Source organism: Protobothrops mucrosquamatus, unplaced genomic scaffold, assembly GCF_001527695.2.
Source record: "Protobothrops mucrosquamatus isolate PMUCROS unplaced genomic scaffold, P.Mucros_1.0 scaffold768, whole genome shotgun sequence".
NCBI lineage: Eukaryota > Metazoa > Chordata > Lepidosauria > Squamata > Viperidae > Protobothrops > Protobothrops mucrosquamatus.
In genome coordinates this window covers 466,254-484,019 of record NW_015387036.1, presented here as the reverse complement: position 1 = coordinate 484,019, position 17,766 = coordinate 466,254, and the positions used below count along the sequence as shown (strand labels likewise).

General features: G+C 52.8%; 1 protein-coding gene across 1 annotated transcript; it reads right to left on the bottom strand.

The window, feature by feature from the left end:
- Positions 1 to 216: 216 nt before the first annotated feature.
- On the bottom strand, positions 217 to 17,372 carry TP53BP1 (tumor protein p53 binding protein 1). The gene is given in 18 exon segments (XM_029284621.1): positions 217 to 532; positions 844 to 989; positions 1,159 to 1,358; positions 1,613 to 1,707; positions 2,494 to 2,697; positions 2,916 to 3,098; positions 3,350 to 3,541; positions 3,644 to 4,021; positions 4,115 to 4,293; positions 4,785 to 5,035; positions 6,286 to 6,438; positions 9,267 to 9,675; positions 10,317 to 10,368; positions 10,637 to 10,858; positions 11,200 to 11,298; positions 11,460 to 12,222; positions 13,272 to 13,390; positions 17,207 to 17,372. Coding segments are annotated over 18 exon segments (3,996 nt in total). The 3' UTR covers positions 217 to 347.
- Positions 17,373 to 17,766: the final 394 nt, after the last annotated feature.

Here is a 17,766-nt window from a genome sequence, read left to right as displayed (position 1 = left end):
TGTTGTGTACCAAGAGCACTCACACTAAATTTCCTTCCTGGGTTCACACAACATAGATTCTTGCATTGTAATAACAAATTCTATATTCTATAGCAGGAGTCTCCAACTTTAAGACTTGTGGACTTCAACTCCCAGAATTCCTCAACCAGCACGGTTGGCTGGATGGAAGTAATGGATGATAAATCCTTCCATCATGCAAGTAATAGTATTATGATAGCCAAGATAAGAAATCACATTTATTTCATCATAAAAGTTCACATTAAAACTATATACAAGCACGCCATGCAACAACACAAAAAAATTTAAAATCTAGAGAATGATCACCACCACAAAACAAAAAGGGAGCTTTAACAGGGGACATAATCATGTTGATATTGAGGATATTTAAAACCAGCTCTCTCCCCAGCAATGAGGCTCTGGATCACCCACTCCTGGGTTACTACTGGCAGCTGTAATGCTTTGGCACAGGGCACCATGGCAGCTGGGTAGGAAGCGTCTGTCACCACCACATCAAACACCCCCAAACTCAAATCTGTAAGAACAGAAAACAACGGCTGTCAGTGTCCAGCATTGCATATCCCACTCTTAACACTTTTCAATGAAAGGGTGATCTTGCAGGAGACTCCTGCAGTTTCTCAAAAGGATCCTAAGAATCCTGTTAAGAATAGAAAAGGTGCCGTTTAACTTTTTTTACGTCAAGCCCTTCTTTACGCAGAGGCAAAATACGCCTTCAACTGCAGCACACAACGAGGGGGGACGCTGTTCCAACCCGCTCTCAAAAATGTTTGAACAGCGATTTTCCCCGTCACCCCTTGCCCGAGAGCCGGTGGCCGCTGCCTGTACCGTTCTTCCAGGTTGAGGATTCCTGCTGCTTAACCGAAGCGGCTCCTCCCATCATCAGAATCTCCGACCAGAGCTCCAGGAAGTTTTGGGACTCGTCGGACACCAGGAGCACCTTCAGCCTCTGGAAGGGATTTCTGCGCGGGTGCCTAAAAAGAAGAGCAGCGACGCATCCGTGGGCACCGCTGAACACCAGAGGTGTTCCTGTCGTGACAGCAGCGTCTCCCTTTTCCCACTCGGGCTGAAGTTGGTTGGCTCCCCCAATGCCTGAGCACCACAAGGCCCAGGCCGCCTCCCTGCCTACCGCCGGGCACTCACCACTCCAGCAACCGCTCTTCCTCCAGGCTGTAGCCAGCCGGCAACAAGTAGTTCTTGTAGTTCTGAGTCTGGTTGGCGAGGCAACTGTCATGGACCCACATGTGAGACACACACGGTATTCCCCGGGCAAGGCACAGGAAATACTTCCGGGTGCGGCAGTGCTGGTCTGCTATGAGGAGGCAGTCATAGGCTGCGCTGCACTGGATCAAGAAGGGGGTGGGAGGGGGAGTCACATTGATGCCAGTCCTTCCAAGGCAGCCACCGCCACAAATGGAGGTCGCCTCAAGAGATTTGCAGGCATTCCAGAATCGGGGGGGGGGGGCATTTTGTCTTGTACAATACACCTGCATCTCAAATAAGAATGAATAAGAATCTCCCCGAGTGGGTTTGGCTCACAGCTCGTCTCCCTGCCCTAGAGGCATGCTGCCCACTCCCACCCACCCCCGACTCTGACCTGGCTTTCGTTGAAGTCCTCTAGGATGAAACCGCCTCCTGCTTGGAGTTGTAGCTCAGTGTAGGGTTTGTCGTAAGGTACTCTCTCCACAAATTCTGGAACATGAAAATATATTGGACAATTCTTAACTTTTCCAGAACATACACAGCTCGGCGGAGCAAACCAGCATTGCATACTTCATCAAGTGCCTCCAATAACACCTCAGAGCAGATCATAAAGTTCAAGGGAACAATGTTCTTCCCTGGGGCACATGCGCGTGCGCACACCTGTGCACAAAATTGTGGACTGCAGTGGTTGCTATAAGGGAATGCAGAAGCTCGGTTTTGGGAAAGCAGCAGAAAATGGATAATCAACGGGGGGGGGGAGGTGTCTTTTAATACTGGTTGGACATCTGACTTGAGTGTCTCAAAAGTTTCCTTCCTGGACAGAAGGGGCTTCATCCTGCTATTCTTTTCTCAGCATGCTTTCCTTCAAAGGTCTCTAGTATTTTGAGCTTGCAGTGAGGGAGAGCCTCAGTGACCTCAGTGTATTTCTGTCACTCTGAAGCCTCGCTGACCGCCCTCACTCTTGGAGATTTAATCCAGAGATTCTGAAGCTCTCGAGTATTTCTTTTTGTTCCAACACACACACACACACACACACACACACACACACACACACACACACCTCCTTTTGGGGGCCATCCCGTGACAGGGATCTCCCCATCCTGCCTTTGAGAAGAGTGTGAGATGCCAACGAAGGAGAATATTACATATTAACCACAGCCCCATCCCTCGTGCAAGATGAGTAACTTTAATGCAATACGTAGCACCACCTCAATTATCTACAACTAGAGAATTTGGAGTGCTTCAACAGGATACCAGCAAGCCAGGCGGCCTCACCTTCTTCTTCTTCACTGCTCACTGTAGTCTTCTGGCGGCTAGAAAGCTTATCTGTTGCATTCGCCATGGAGAGAAGAAAGGCATAGCCCAAAAACAGAGTTTTGTTCTGGGGCAAAGGACCCCATCGGTGATCAAGTGCCAAGGGTTCACCTGAAGACTTTCCACTTCCTGATGGGCTTGCCACCTCCCTGGCATTCGCAGTTCCTGCCAACCGAGAGAGAAAGGTCAACTCCTGCCCCTTGCCAGGTCTTCCCAAAAATAACCCAAGAGGGAAAGAAGAAAGAGCCCGAGGGACACCAGCAGGGACATCCCAGGATGCCTTCTCAGCGTGGGAAGAAGTAACCGGAGGAGCTCCTCGGAATCGCAGCCACCCAGGCTCAGGAGAGGGCACCAGAGACCAGGATCACCTGAGCGAGCCTTACCTGCTTTAGACAGTACCAGTCGCCGCCCTCGCTTGGCTGGGGACTGCTCCTCCTCTGAGACAGCAGCCAGTTTCCTTTTACTGGAAAGTGACTCTGGGCTCTTGCGGACGGGAGTTGTGCTGCCACTGGAGGGGCCGGGTGAGCCGATGCTGCGTCTCTTCCGCTTTCCCTCCACCAGGTTATCTGGGTCCAACAGGTAAAGCAGAGTCAGCTTCCACCTCCTGGCACAGGGCAGCCGCAGCCTTCCTGCAGCCCTCCCCTGGGTGCGCCATCCCGGATGACCAGCCCACATCTTTCTAGCCCTGCACAAAGGCCAAGTGCACAGAGGGCCAGGACTTCCTCTGTGTTGTGGTCTCCAACCCAGCCACTCCACTCTGGCCACCTGGGAACGTGGAATGTGGTCCCCATCTGAGACGCCTGTGTCAGGGCCGCACCTAGGCTGATATCGGCCGCCCTGGTCAGAGGAGTGGCAGGCTGGCAGGGGCCGAGCCCAAACTGCTCCCGGAGTCTGTTCCCTTGCTCCAAAGACAGGATAACAGCCGTCCGCCGGTACCACTTCCGCTGTCCATCCTTCTCGATGCAATAGAACAGCTCCCCCGCCTCCTTCCGGTGGCCCTTGACCACACCTGCAGCAAAGGCAGAGCTACAGGTCGGGGGCCCAATCTTGCTCCCTCCCCTCGTCCCACCACCCCGAGCGATGGGCATCTCCCGAACCGGCAGACGGTTACCTGCACTGAAGTATTCATCCTCGGAGAGCGCGGTCACCTCCGTTTCCAGAGGGAGGGGGTCGCACAGAAGGACATCTCGGGCCAGAACGTCACATTCATAGCCATCGTCAAAGAGCAGCCTGTACTTGGCCCCGCCCACATCCTGCGTGATAGTCCCTGAGTAGAAGTAGCCATTGGAGGACCACTTGGCTACCACCCGGAGGCCCACGAGGCAGCTCCCAGGGGAAGGGAGCCTGGGATTATCAGAGACGCTTGGCTGCTCCTGCAAAGGGATTTCGGGGGAGCCACTGCGGCACGGAGGGGGGTCAGCTTGCTCCTGTCCCTCCAGAAGTGGACTCAGGCTGGGCTGCCCGTCCAAAGAGGTGGAGGTTGAAAGATCTGCCTCAGCCTGCACGGAGCCCCTGCAGAAACACGGAGAGGGATTACAGGAGGCTCAAAGCCCTGCCAAGAAACTTTTGCTTCCACCGCCACGACTCTACCTGGCTCCGGTCGATCGGGAAGTGGGGCGGCCCCTTCGCCCTCGCCCACGGGGAGTGAGAGGTGCACCTCCACACTGCTGGTTGCTGGGGCCTGGGTCTTCCACCTCATCCTCCGCTGCAACTTTGCCATGCTCACGATGGGCTGGGCAGAAGCTGGTCCCCTTCTTAGGGCTGGGGAGATAAGAGGCAGCTTAGCTTCCCCACTCGGAAGCCTCTCAAGTTCACGACACATTAATCATGGACATAAAAGCTCCTTTTCCTTTCGGAAAGCCCTGGAACTGGCTAAGAATGAAAAGATAAAAGTCTCTCCAGAAAAAGAAAAAGGGGGTAAAAATTTTGTAGTCCAAAGTCAATGGTTGAGATGGGCGGCCAAATAAATTAAATAAATAAATTTAATATTCTTTTTCCTCATTACTGAGTTCGGATGGAACTTTCAATAAAGGGTTGGCCTTCACAAAGTTTTGCCAAACATCTGGACTCTTCACATCTGTTTATCTACATCTGTCCTCAATAGGTTAAACTACCCTTGAAGTTTTAGAGCTCAGTTTCTGAACTCTGACATGAACTCCTCTTTCAAGAGGTCAGCTGACTTTCTCACACCCAAGAATGGCAGAACCAACTTCCGTGCAAACTCCCCCGTAGTCTCCAAAGCCCCCACCCACCTCGGCTTCCTGACCGCGTGGGGCAAGGCCAAGTCTTGAGAGACCCCTCTTCGGCCTGCAGAGTTTGCGCGGCTGTGAGTGGCAGACAGAGCACTGCTTCCTCCACTGGAAGTGTGTTGAGGTCCGGACGCCTTGGAGGAAAAGGAGCTGATGTCCCCAAGGTCTCCAGAGGTTAGAGAAAAGGCCCCAGTGCGGGAAGGAGAGACGTCCACCTCACACTCGTAGCAATCCACGTGGGGCTCCTCTCGCTCCTGAAACAGACCAGGTTCCAAATTGGGAAGGGGGGGGGGAAACGCCCTGCAATCCTCCTCCTCGCCCCCTCCACTTAGGCACCCAGGCATCCATCTTTATCAGAAGTCCTGTACTCAAGAACAGTATTTTTATGCCATTCTGAACGTGCAACTCTGCTCACGTTCTGCTGTCACTCCAGGACATCTCTGAAATAACAGAGTCTAAGAGAGTTGGAAGGGACCTTGGAGGTCTTCTAGTCCGACTCTCTGCTCAAGCAGGAGACCCCGTGCCATTCCAGACAAATGGCCGTTCAATCTCTTCTGAAATAATAGATACTGCCACCGTCCAGCAAAAGCAGCTTTCAATGTCATTCTCATCCCACAGATAAAAAGAAAAGAGCGCAAAACAGATTTTACTTCCTGGAGAAAGAAGACATTTCACATCCATCCCTATCTTAAATGGTAGGATCTGGGCTGGAGTAGGAATGGCTTTCTCTTAGGTTCCTTTCCTCCCTCAGCCCCCCCCCCCCTCTTCTTTCTGGCTCTGAACATCACTCCCTTTGATGGGTTAGACCCTCAGGCCATGCAGCCTCAGCCTTTCCAACTGACCACGGGCTTAGCACCTTCCACGGAGCATACAGGCCTGGCTTATCATTGTAGCCTGGATCTGGGGTGCACCCTCAAAGACACAGGCTTGGCTGGGAGAACCCAAATATACCAGAGAATATTGTTGCTAAACATTTTTATGTGCTCTGGAGGAGTGGAATAACTCAGCCTGGCAGATTAACTGAGCACAGGCAGCAAAACTGCCTTCCACCAATAAAGTCCTTCACCCGGGAAGGATCTTCGTCTTTGCCTTGGCTCTCAGGCAAATGGGGGGGGGGGGGGGATGCCCAGGATTTCCAGCCTGACCTCCTCTAGCTCTGGATTTCCAGCCTGACCTCCTCTAGCTCTGACCACTTTCCTTCACTTTCACTCCTGTCCCCCTCAGAGGCGCCTAGAATCTGGATCTTTCTGGATGTGACTGAGGCGCCTGGTTCACTTTGCAAGCAAAGATGGCTGTCCCTATTTTGAAGAGAGCAGAATAGGGAAGAGCCTTTGACGACTCCATGGCCTCGTTTAGTTCTCATTTAGTTCTGGAAATGGCTGCCACGGCCTTTGTCTCAGGGATCCTGTAAAAGACTGACATCTGAGGGCATCGCCCTTGAAGAGATCGTGCTGGAAGCTGTGGGGTCCACAGCGTTACAGCTGGCTCATTGGAAACATCCTACCTCAGTCACCTGTCGGTCCACTTCGGTGCCATCTTTGTAGTAAACATCCGTGATGATGCGTGTTATGAGGGTGCGCACTTCCCGAATTGTTCTCACGTGGCGCTGTAGGACTCTACCTGCTGGTGGGTGCGGCAGTTCGAATTCTTCCTCCTTCTGAAGAAAAAAAGAAAATCCAAAATATTTCCAGACATCCTTTCATCAAAACCATGAAAGCTGGGTTTGGACTGAAAAGTTTACTAATTGACTGCTGCATGTAAACTAGTCCTTCTTGCTTCCAGTTCTAATCTACCCCTAAAAGCTCACTAGATTTAGTCTCAACAACAGCAGGTTTCAAGTCTGGCCAATTCTGAAAGAAAGCTAAGCAGGATCAGACCTGACTGGTACTTGGGATGGGAGCCTACCAGGAAATTGAAAGGCTACAGACTAGCCTGACAAGTCAAACACATGAAAGACCCTCTTCAGAGGCTGGCAGTGGCAAACCACCTCCGGGCTGCTTCGTGAGAATTCCATGGATATTGTAACTAGAACTCCCCCTTTCTTTCCTCTGAAGAACTATTTTCAGACAATAGGGCATGGGATATTTCTCAACAGAATTGCTGCGGGGAGTAGCTAAATCCATTGCACCTTGAATGCCTGGTTGATTCTCCTCCTAATAATTCAGAATCATAAGCCCTATTTCATTCTATATCTATGGCACCAGCTTATTAGAAAGAAAAACAAAACAGATAGGAGGGTTCCTTGTGTTCTCTGAGCTGGGTTGTTTTCTTGCAGACGTTTCATGACCCAACTAGTAACATCATCCATGCAGGGAGTGGGGTTTGCTCTCAGTTGATGTTCCAATGGCTTCTTGCCCTGCCAGTGTTGGTGTTTTGGGTCTTAGAAGTTCCTGGTTGGACTGTTTACTATTGATCTGTTTGGCAATTCCTTGATTGCAGTATTGTTTACATCTTGATTGCGGGTCTGATGTTAACCTTGGTGTTAACCTCTGCTCATCTGGGTGCTGATTGCTGGCAGGGAGTGTTTTTGGTCTTTTCGTTCCCTTTCTGCACAATATGTACCTGTTGTTTATGTGTCTATTGGTGCTGATTTGTCAGAGTGTCAGGCTTCCAGAAAATCTCTAGTGTTTTTGGACTTGGCTTGGACTAGGATGGTCATGGTTTCCCAGTTGAAGTATGGTTAAGTCTGTCCATGTTTTGTGAAATTAAAGATTTTTCATTATGTCTTCTAACTGCTAGTTGTGTTCCTGGATGCGTTCTGCCAGTCTTCTGCCTGTTTGTCCTCCATATTGGCTGTTGCAGTCTTTATTTATTCTATAGGTTGTAGCCACTGGAACATCAACTGAGAGCAAACCCCACTCCCTGCTAGCATTGATGATGTTGCCTAGTTTGGGTCATGAAATGTCTGCAAGAAAACAAACCAGAGCTACACATATTCTTTATTGGTAAAACAGATAGAATCAAAGCCTTTTACACATAAGAGATGTTAAAAAGCATTTACACCTAAAATCGAGAATATAAGATTATCTGTGCTATTGACAAGTTTATTTCTGTAGGATTCCTGTTCAAATGCTATTTTTCTCCTTTTCTTTTTTGTAGCACAGACACTTGAACATTATCACTTTCATTCAAATACATTTAAACCACAACCTACCTCATTGCAGCCATAAGCAGAATACAAGCAACCCCAAAGGCAGTAAACACAACAATAAAAACCTGTTGAAAAAAATGTTATGTATTTACCATTGCCATAGCAACATATTAGCCAAAGGCCAGTCCAATGAAAAATCCTACTTGTCCACTGACGGTCACTAGAAAATGGCCACCACCGGCCTCCTTTGGGAACAGCCAAGATGACTCCAAGGAGCTTTGGATGCTGAAAGGACCAGGGAAGACTCTTCCCAAACCTGACACCACTTTCATTTCGGAGTGCGCTTATTTCCAGATAAAATGGCTGGTGCTTTATAGAGGCTCTAAGAAATAAGTAAGAATGCTGTTGCACACTTGTGTAGCTGACACCGACAATCATGTCATTCAGACTCCAAACACTCCTTCATCTGTCAACCAGCAACTTCTCTACACCATCCCTTATTTCTCACTGACCGGCTGAGCTGCACTGGCCTAAATACCCAGTTCTCACCCAGAATTCCTCCGCAAGGCCCCAGGTAGATGGCGAGCGAGCAGGTGTGTGTGTGTGGGGGGGAAGACAGCCGGTGCTGCCGTGATGGGCAGGGGGAGAGAGCCACCCAACTGCAACTCCAGGATGTGCTGGCAAGAAGAGTCCCAGCCCTCCCTCAGAACTCGCAGTCACCTAATGCCAGGCATTCTGCCCCCCCCCCCCGGCTGGTACTTTGGCAGGCCTTTGCCAGGCATGGCACATGGACCCGGGGCTTGACTGCCCCACTCCCTGATCTAGGACAGCCTCTGGAGGTCACCCAGGAGCTGCTGCCGGTCCAGAAGGGGCTTGCAGGGTAAACCCCCTCCTAAACTTCTTATCCCCAGGAGGGGGTTAGGGAGAAGTGGCCCAAAGGCAGCCTTTTTCTGCTGGGCCCTCGCATTCTGGAACTTTCTTTCTGCACGGCCCCCTCCCTTGTGGCTTTCCAATCGCCACCTAAATGCCCAAAGCCTTCACCTGGCTGCTGAAGGGGAGGAGGGGCCGGGCACTCCTTCACTGTTTTGCATCAGCTCCTAAAAACCGAAACGGGCTCAGGGTTTCCTAACGGAGGCGGTTCATAAAAACTGTAAACAAATAACCAAACGTGAATGGTAAGTCTCCTGAAATATTCAACACTGGGATTACCTGAGGAGTCTGAATATGCAAAATCTTTAATAAAGAGAAAGCATTTAAAGGGGCGACGACAGTCCGTCGCCGTAGTCTCGGTGGACCTGCACCGAAGAGGTTTACCGGGGCAAGGGGGGGGAGTGGACTGTCCCGCTCCGGAGACCCCCCGAAGGTCCTGCGGTGTATTTCAGGGCGAGACAAACGTGCGACCGCGACGTGACGACCTCGCGACCCGTCCGGATACTGGTGCCCACTTCCACTGTAGCGGCAGAGGCCGTCTGCGTGGCTGCTGACGTGGGGCCCGCTGGGTCTGGCGCCTGGGTGCTTCTGACGTTGCTGGATCCAGACTCTGGAACGGTCTTTTCTCCTGGGGGCCCCACTGGGCCCGACTTCTTTGTGGCTCTCTGATTCTCCCCAGGCTGAAGTGGGGCAACGTCAACCTCCATGGCCTCTCCCACCTCGGCGCAGCCTACCGCCTTCTCTTCGGCCATCGGCTCAGAAGACGGGACTTGTCTGCCACCCAAGGAGACACGTTTCTGCTGCTCCTGCCAGGCTTGTGACGGCTCTTCTTCTTCTTCTTCTTGGGAACGTGGGAAATTGAACAAGTCACCCCTAAAATCAAAAATAACAACAGAAAAGCAACTCTGTTGGATCAGGTACAATAGCAGACAGATGCTCCCCTGAGTCCTCTGTCCGTGCACAAGGAAGCGGCCAGAGGCCCAGAAGGTCCAGGCAGGAGCCAGAGCCAGAGGCTTTGCCCAGCCTTGCCTGAATAGTGAAGACGGCTGTCCTGGGCCTGGAGCCTTTTCTTCGGGTTGAGGTCCACAGACTCGAGCAAACACCGACAGCGTTTTCTGAGAACTGCAGACAGATGAGAGAGAGAGAGAGAGAGAGAGAGAGGGAGAGAGGGAGAGAGGGAGAGAGAGAGAAAGAGAGGGAGAGAGAGAGAGAGAGAGAGAGAGAGAGAGAAAGGGAGAGGGAGGGAGAGAGAGAGAGAGAGAGAGAAAGGGAGAGGGAGAGAGGGAGAGAGAGAAAGAGGGAGAGAGAGAGAGAGAGAGAGAGAGAGAGGGAGAGAGAGAGCGAGAGAGAGAGACTCATAAAGGACGGATCCTGCCACAGAAGCCAATACATGTTAAGCTTCCCTTCTTCTGCCATCCTGGATGGATTCCCCCCCCCCCAAAATAAAGACGCTTGGGGCGGGTGCAGAACACGGCAGGGCCAAGGGACGAACTCTTTCCTGCCAGGGGTCTTACCTGGGGTCGCTCGCTGTGGCCAGCCCATTCGTCCTTTCCCTCGCTTCAGGCTCTGAGGGGAGCAAGGAGAAAGAGCAGAATACGCTGACCTTCAGACAGGAACCCTCCTTTCTCCAAACAAAGCCCAGGCCAGAAGCCGCATCCCGCTCTCATTCAAGGCAGCCACCTCAATCTCCCCTTTTTGCAACTGGGTCTCCCAGGTGAGTGGGCAGGGGGCATCCCAATCACTGGAGGCAACTAGCAAAAAAAACCAAACCAAAGCCAGAACCACCTGGGCCAGCCCCCCCCCCACTCCCCATTCCTGGGGTGGCCTCTCTTACTCTCCAGGCTGAAAGGCAGAGGCTCCTCGCTCTCTTCCATCACGGGGGTCACCAGGTTCCTACGCAGGGAGAGCCCCCCTTCCTCTTCCTCTTCGCAGGCCACCACAGCACTCCCTTCGGAGCTCTCCCCAAGGGCTGCAGAGCCAGCTGACCCAGCCCCCGCCAAGACGCCATCTCTGCCCTCTGTGCCAACCGCAGGGTGCTCGGGGTCACTTCCCGCCACTGAAACAAGCCAAGGGGAAGGGCCGCTTCAGAAGGGCTCCTGGGGCCTCTAAAGCAGAGCCAGCAGCAACCCACAGCCGGCGTCTTCTTTTCTGCAAGGTCCACGGAGATGTGTGCCCACCTTGGCTTCCTCTCCCAGCACCACAGCTGTCATTTAGGTAACATGCCAAGGAGCCCCAGGGGTCTGGCTGGGCAAAACCACCTCTGGAGGGGTTTTCTTCATAGTTCAGGCAAAAACACCATGCAGAGCTTCAGCCCCACTCTGGCTTTTGGGTCCGTCACCCAGAAAGGCTCCCACAGAAACCCTCCTCCTGCCCCACGGGAATCCACGCTCCACTTACCAATGGGAGTGCTGTGCCTGGGGCCTTCCTTGTGCTGGCCCACCAGAGGCGGGGTGAGGGCGTCTCTCTCTTTTGCCAACAAGATACGAAAGGGCGGCTCTGAAATGACAGGCAAAACAGACAGCTCAATTCACCTTCTGCCTTCTTGCTTCTCCTGTCTTCATACCAAGCAACGGATCAAAGCAGCCTTCCTTCGGATGGGACCCCCTGGTTGCTACCACCCTGGATCAGGGTCCTGCTTGGTGGACATAGGTTCCTACCTGGTGGGACACGGGCGTGCAGAATCTCCCCAGGAAAACTACCAGTTCTTCTCTGGAGCTGGCTACTCCCCTGCTCCGGTGGGGGCTCAGAATCGGACTGTTTCAGCATCATTCCAGGATTAATCCTTCGACTCTTGCTCTGCACTTCCAGCGCAGGCTCGTTGGGATTGTCCCAAGGACCTTGCTCTAGCTTTCCTGACCCTACGAGCGCCGGCTCGCCAGTTACATGTGGATCGTTTTGGGGAACGGCTTCCCCAACAGCAGAACATTCCGCTTGTTCTACTGCCTGAGAAATTGTCAAACGGAGAGAAAGTCCTTCATCCAGCAAGGCGGCTTCTTCTGCCTTTTCACAGGGCGTCTCCGGGACAGCGTCACACTCCAGGAACAAAGATTCCTTGGTTGGCACACTGCCTTGGTGGCCGAGGTCATCACCAGGTTTGTCAAGGGAAGGGCTTTCTGCCGACAGTACGAATAAGGGCCGACTCTCATCGGCCTCCTGTTCACTACAGCCATCAGGCGAGCAGAGCTTCTCCTCCAAAGCACCAGCAGCAGCAGCAGCAGCGCCAGTGGCCTCCTTCTTCTCCATCGTGGCCACCTGGCTATCCTGACTGACAGAGAGGGCCAAAATACAGCTGTTCTCTTCGGGTTCTGCAAAAGAGGCTGATGTTGCAGCCTCCGGCACGTCAGAGTCATCAGAACATCCTCCTTTCTCTGCTCCCCTCTTACAGCCGCCCTCCAGGCTTGGAGTTGGGAGAAAGGTGTCCTGCAAAGGAAAAGAAAAGGGATGCCATCCCTCTTGCCACTCTGCAACCGTGAGCCAGGTGGAGGCTTAGTCTCACAAAGTGTCTCCCGCTACACGCTAGGAAAGCTAATGACTTGGGGTGGGGTGGCGGATGCATTCTCCTGGTGAAGGCCCATAGGTGAGCCAAGTTCATGCATGGATGACTGCTCTTCCCAATGCCCCATAGAGCAAGCCCCACTTATTTAAAAGAGCAAAGGACAATAAAAAAAACAAAACACAGTTACAGCAAGACCGTAAACAGTATCTGGTGGCTTCCAGGTGAAATTCTTTGGCAGACTAGCTATCCCTGACAGACCTCTGCAAAACCCAGTTGGCTCACTTATCAGGGACTCTAGAAGCAATTTATAACTTTTTGGAAATGCGTTTTTGTTGTTGTTGTTATTCTATCTCACTGTTCAAATAAACCTACCATTAAGATTATAGACTGATCATTTCTTTGTCAGTGGGCAAACGTACAAAATCAGCAGGGGATCAAATACTTTTTCCCCTCACTGTAACTGCCAGAAATTTCTCCTTAGTTCTAGGTTGCTTCTCTCCTTGATCAGTTTCCACCTGTTGCTTCTTGTCCTGCCTTCAGGGGCTTTGGAGAATAGCTTGACTCCCTCTTCTTTGGGGCAGCCCCTGGAAGACTGCTATCATGTCACCCCTTTTAGCCTTTTCTTTTTTCTTCCTTATTTTACATTCAGTTGTATTAGTTTTTATCTTCATTTTTAAAACCTTTAATAACATTATTTTAAAAAGTCCATAAACATAATCCGGCTCTCCTCTGCCAGCAAGAAAGCCTTCCCTTTTTAGGGAAAGGGCTAAAACAATCTCCCCCCCCCCCCCAGGAGATCGTTTCTAGGCTGACNCCCCCCCCCCCCCCCAGGAGATCGTTTCTAGGCTGACAATTGTGCTTTTTCAGAATCTTTTTGCCATAGAAAAGGCCTGTAGAAAGGAGAGGCCCACTGGCCCATTTGCCTGGCTGCTCCTTGCGTTCCTCCCAGCAGTAGCCCAAGCAGCCCACTTACGTGAGAGAATTCGGGCTGGGATGGCAGAGGGATGGAGGGCAGCAGGACGGCGTCTTGAGGAGCTGGAACAGAGTCCTGAAGGGTGCCTGCCGTCTCCAATGGTGGACTTTCCTGCTTTCCTGGTTAAAATTGTGGGGAAAAGTGGAGATTACCACCTCTAGAAAACTGAGTACGCTCTTGACTGCTGGGATGGCTGTCACAGTACGTGGGATTTTTCTCGAAAAATTCCCAGAAATCTCAATTAGTTCAGTTGGTTCAAATGCGGCAGCCCAAGTCTCCACTTGCACACAACTTCACCTCTCTTACAGGAACTGCACCGGCTCCCGATCTCCTTCTGGGTCCAATTCAACATGCTGGTTGCCCCCTTCAAAGCCCTACAAGGCTTGGGGCCAGGTTATTTGGAGGCCTGCCTTTTCCCAGTTACATCCATCTGACCCAGCAGAATGGAGGAGGCAGAGTATGTCACGGGTCCCCTTTCTTAGGTCTATCTAGTGCAGGGGTAGGCAACCTTGGCTCTTTTATGACTCATGGACTTCAACTCCCAGAATTCCTGAGCCAGCATAGCTGGCTCAGGAATTCTGGGAGTTGAAGTCCATGAGTCATAAAAGAGCCAAGGTTGCCTACCCCTGGTCTAGTGGAACCAAGAAGGAGAGCCTTCTCCATGGTGGCTCCCTCCTTCATATTCTTTCAAAGGGCCCCTTTGAACACATGGTTTTGCCAGTGGGCCTGGGGACCCCAGGGTGATACGGAGCCCACTAAATGGTTCGTTTGGTTGTTGTCACAGGCAGCCGAGGGCTGGGGTTTTATTTCTGTATGCCTCCCAAAGTCACCCTGAGATGGGCAGCCATATAAATTTCCTAAACAAATAGGAAGCAGGGAAGCCATATTCCTTCGGCCTCGTGGTAAACAAAGGAAAGGAACACTGACTACTCCAAGATGAAGTCAGACTCTCTTCCCCCAAGAACCAAGGGGGCAACCGGGACAGTCCCACGATGGAACAATCTTAACTAATCCTGGCCAAACTAATCAGGCCAAAAGGGATGGCATACCTTCTGCCTCCTGTTCAGTTGGGCTTCTTGGAAGAATAAAAGGCACCGGCTGTAAGACATCAGAAGCTGTTCTGGCAAGACCTGACGCACAACTAAGGGGGAAAAGAACAGTCAATAGATGAAGGCCTCCATCTACACACCCATCCCTCTACTTCTGCCAACGGAAGACAAGCAAAAGGCTGGATGAAGAGCAAAGTGGGTTCAGAAGCCTCAGCAGAGACAGCCAAGTATGAATGTTCTGATCTCGAAATCTACCAGTCCAACTTCAAAATGGGCTGCAAGTAATCTCAAGTTTTAGAGCCAACCTTGAAATATTTTGCACGCCTCAAATTTTCAGAGAAGAGCAAAAACCTAAACAAAATCACAGAATACCAAAAGGAGAGAGAAGGAGCAGCAGGCAAAGAAACTGATTAAAAAAAAAAAAGGAACCATCCCAAAAGGAAGTCACCCATCAAAGGGATCTCAATGGGAGAGACATAAAGGATCATCCGTCAGTCGGAAAAGAAAGTGGCAAGCCTCCCACTTACTTGGAAAGAGGCCCTTGTCCAGAGAGCTGAAGGACGTGCAGAGGATCATTCGGAGTGGATGATGGGGAACTTGCCTCTTCTGGTTTAGACATGGTGCAACCACTGCCCGGAGCTATTCCAACTGCATTAAAACATACATGAGGGTCACTTCAAACTCCCTGCTGCCAGTGCTGCTTTCCTGCACCTACTCCAAACTGCAAAAGACCCCTGACCCTTCACATGGCTGCCAGCTCTAGGGCTCTGAACAGCAAGTGCAGATCGCTCTCCACAAAGTAGCGCGTGGGACCGGACCAAGTAGTTTCTATTCCATTTAACATTTAGCTCACAATACGTACACTGTATGTACTTTGTTTCTCACCATCCTACTTAAAATTACTATTCATTAAAAAGTTGGTCTACAAAAAGGAGTGGGCCGCAGGTGGCTCTGGACCTCTCCTCTCTTGCTATCACCCGCTCCTCAAATACCAGGATAAGCAAAGCAGGCCAGCCTGACTTCAGGGTGGCAACAGTGGGCATGAAAGAGATCAGAGCCGGTCTTTACCTGTTGTGCTGTTCTGGCTAAACATGTCCTCCTGTGTAGAAGAGACAGGCTCAACATCCTCCAGTGGGCAAGGATGAGGACTCTTCACTGGCGGTGTCCTCTCCAGGAGGAGGCAGGGAGAACCTGGGGTCTCAGGAGTTTCTTTGTGGGGCTGCATTATTCCAGGGACACGGCTGGACACAGAGTTCGAACTGGGGAATTCAAATGCAAATGTTTCTCCCGGCCCAGCATAGGTACCAATCAGTAACTTTTCAGGCAGTCAAAACAAGTGAGATGCACATCAGTTGTACAGGTAAGGCTCAGAGAATTTGGACTTTTCAATTGCAGGTAATTTAAAAGCTGCAAACTTGATCCTCTGAGGAAGGATTGAGAGAAATCATAGCATAGCTCTCAGAAGAGGGGAATTACAGTGGCATGTATCAATTGCCTAAAGGGATGCTACACAGGCCAACAACATCCTTCATCCCAGAACACAAAATAACAATGTTCCCCAGTTACAGGAAGGCAATTCCAGGTGAACATTAGGAAAATCATCTTAATGCCAGGAGTAGCCAGACAAAAGAACTCTCTGCCTTAGGCTGTCCATCTGCACAATTCCTTCCAATGTTGGGATTCCACCATTTCTCTCGTAAAGGCCAAGTTCCTGTCTCCTGTACTGTCTGCTCAGCTGGCCAGATCTGCCTGGCTGTGTGCTCCGGGTTCCTTCAACAGCATCATCTACCAGGGCCCTGCAAGAGGGCCTTCCTGAAAGCAATGCCTGCCCACGGGAATGAGATCCCCTCCCCCACATGAGAATTGGGAGGCTGTTCCTGCAGGCCTTTCACAAAAGACAAGCTCCGCTTGTCACTCCTGCTGTCTTTGCCTTTGTTTCAGTTGTGCTGAGCTGCCCAGCTGAGTGAAAAACAAATAGGACATATTTACCCTTCAGAATAATCACTCCTGGATTTCCTTACTGTATGACAGCCTGCTTTATCTTGGTCTGCAGGTGGAACTGAGAAAGAACCAGGAATTGATGTTTATAAACGATGCAATTGCCACAATGGCTTTAGCAGAACGTGAGAAAACCTGACTTTAGACTTGAGCGAGTCAGCAACATCAGCCCAGATGAAGGAGGGCTGGTCCACCAAGGCCTCCCCTCCCTCCGCCTGCCAGGGACCCTGGTGCCCAGCAGACTCCAAAGCATGGGGGGGGGGCGCCTCAATGGACCCAGGCACAGGCATCCCCAAAGGGAGTTGTGCAGTCTCACAATTCTTTTGTGATCAGCCATGCTATTAACGCAAGTAGCTGCGTGAGCCTCAAAGCTGAAACTTTTGCCACAATTGAAATACACAAAAGATACAGTTGCCCTGATTTTAAACCAGCCCTTCGGAGCGGCGCCTCTGCGCGCGGTAGAGAAACGGGGGCCCGGCCCTCCGCGCAGCAAGCGCCGATTCCTCGCCCGCCTCCGGTTCAGCCCTTTGCCCGACTGGGCCGGCAGGAGGAGAGCGAGGCGGGGAGAGGAAGGTCCCGGCTTCGCGGCCTCCGCCGACAGCGAGGCGGCTCCGGGGCGGGAGGAGGAGGAGGAGCGGCGGAGCCACCCGCCCCGCTGCCCTCCCGGAGCCCCCGGGCGCCGCCCCCGCCCCCTCCGCCAAGGCTGCCGAGCCGCCCGCCCCGCCGGAGCCAGCGGGGCGGAGAAGGGCCGAGCCCCCGCCAAACTCCCGCGCGTCCCCGGCCTCCTCCTGGCCCTCCCGCGCCCCCCACGCTGGCCGGAGGGCAGCCCTGCCAGGCGAGGAGAGGCCCGGAGAGGCGCCAGCGCCCCCCCCCCCGCTCGCCCCTCACCTTCCCCGGCCTCCGGGCAGGCCGGCAAGCGCGGCGGCGGCGGCGGCGGCTCCAGGACCGGGCTCAGCGCCCTTCCGCCCCGCTCCGTCTCCGTCTCCGGCTGCGAGTCCTCCACCAGCAGGCGCGGCGAGTCGGGCACGGAGCAGGCCGAGCCCAGCGGGTCCATGGCGACACCGGCGGCGGCAAGGCGGTGGGCGGGGCGACGAGGCAGGTCTGCGCAGCCGCAGGCCGCCCGCGCGACAAGCGCCCCCCTTCTCAGGCATGCATCGGCGCCTTCTCTGGGAGCACGTGCGCAGGCGCAGCACGGTCCCCGCTGGCGCCGCCCCTCCGCGTCCCGGGCCCTTTAGCTGCGGCGGGGCAGGGCGGGGCTTTGGGTGGGCGGGGCCTTCCCGGTGTGGGAACGCCTCTTCTGGAGAGTCTCCGCGGCCCTCGAGGTTGCCCGTCCGGGCAGGAGAAGGAACCGCGGGCGGCCTTCCCCGCTCGCCTCCCGGGGCCGGAATTCCACTGGTGCGGATGCCGTTGAAGCCGCCTTCGGGCTCCACCACTGGCCCCGTCATCAC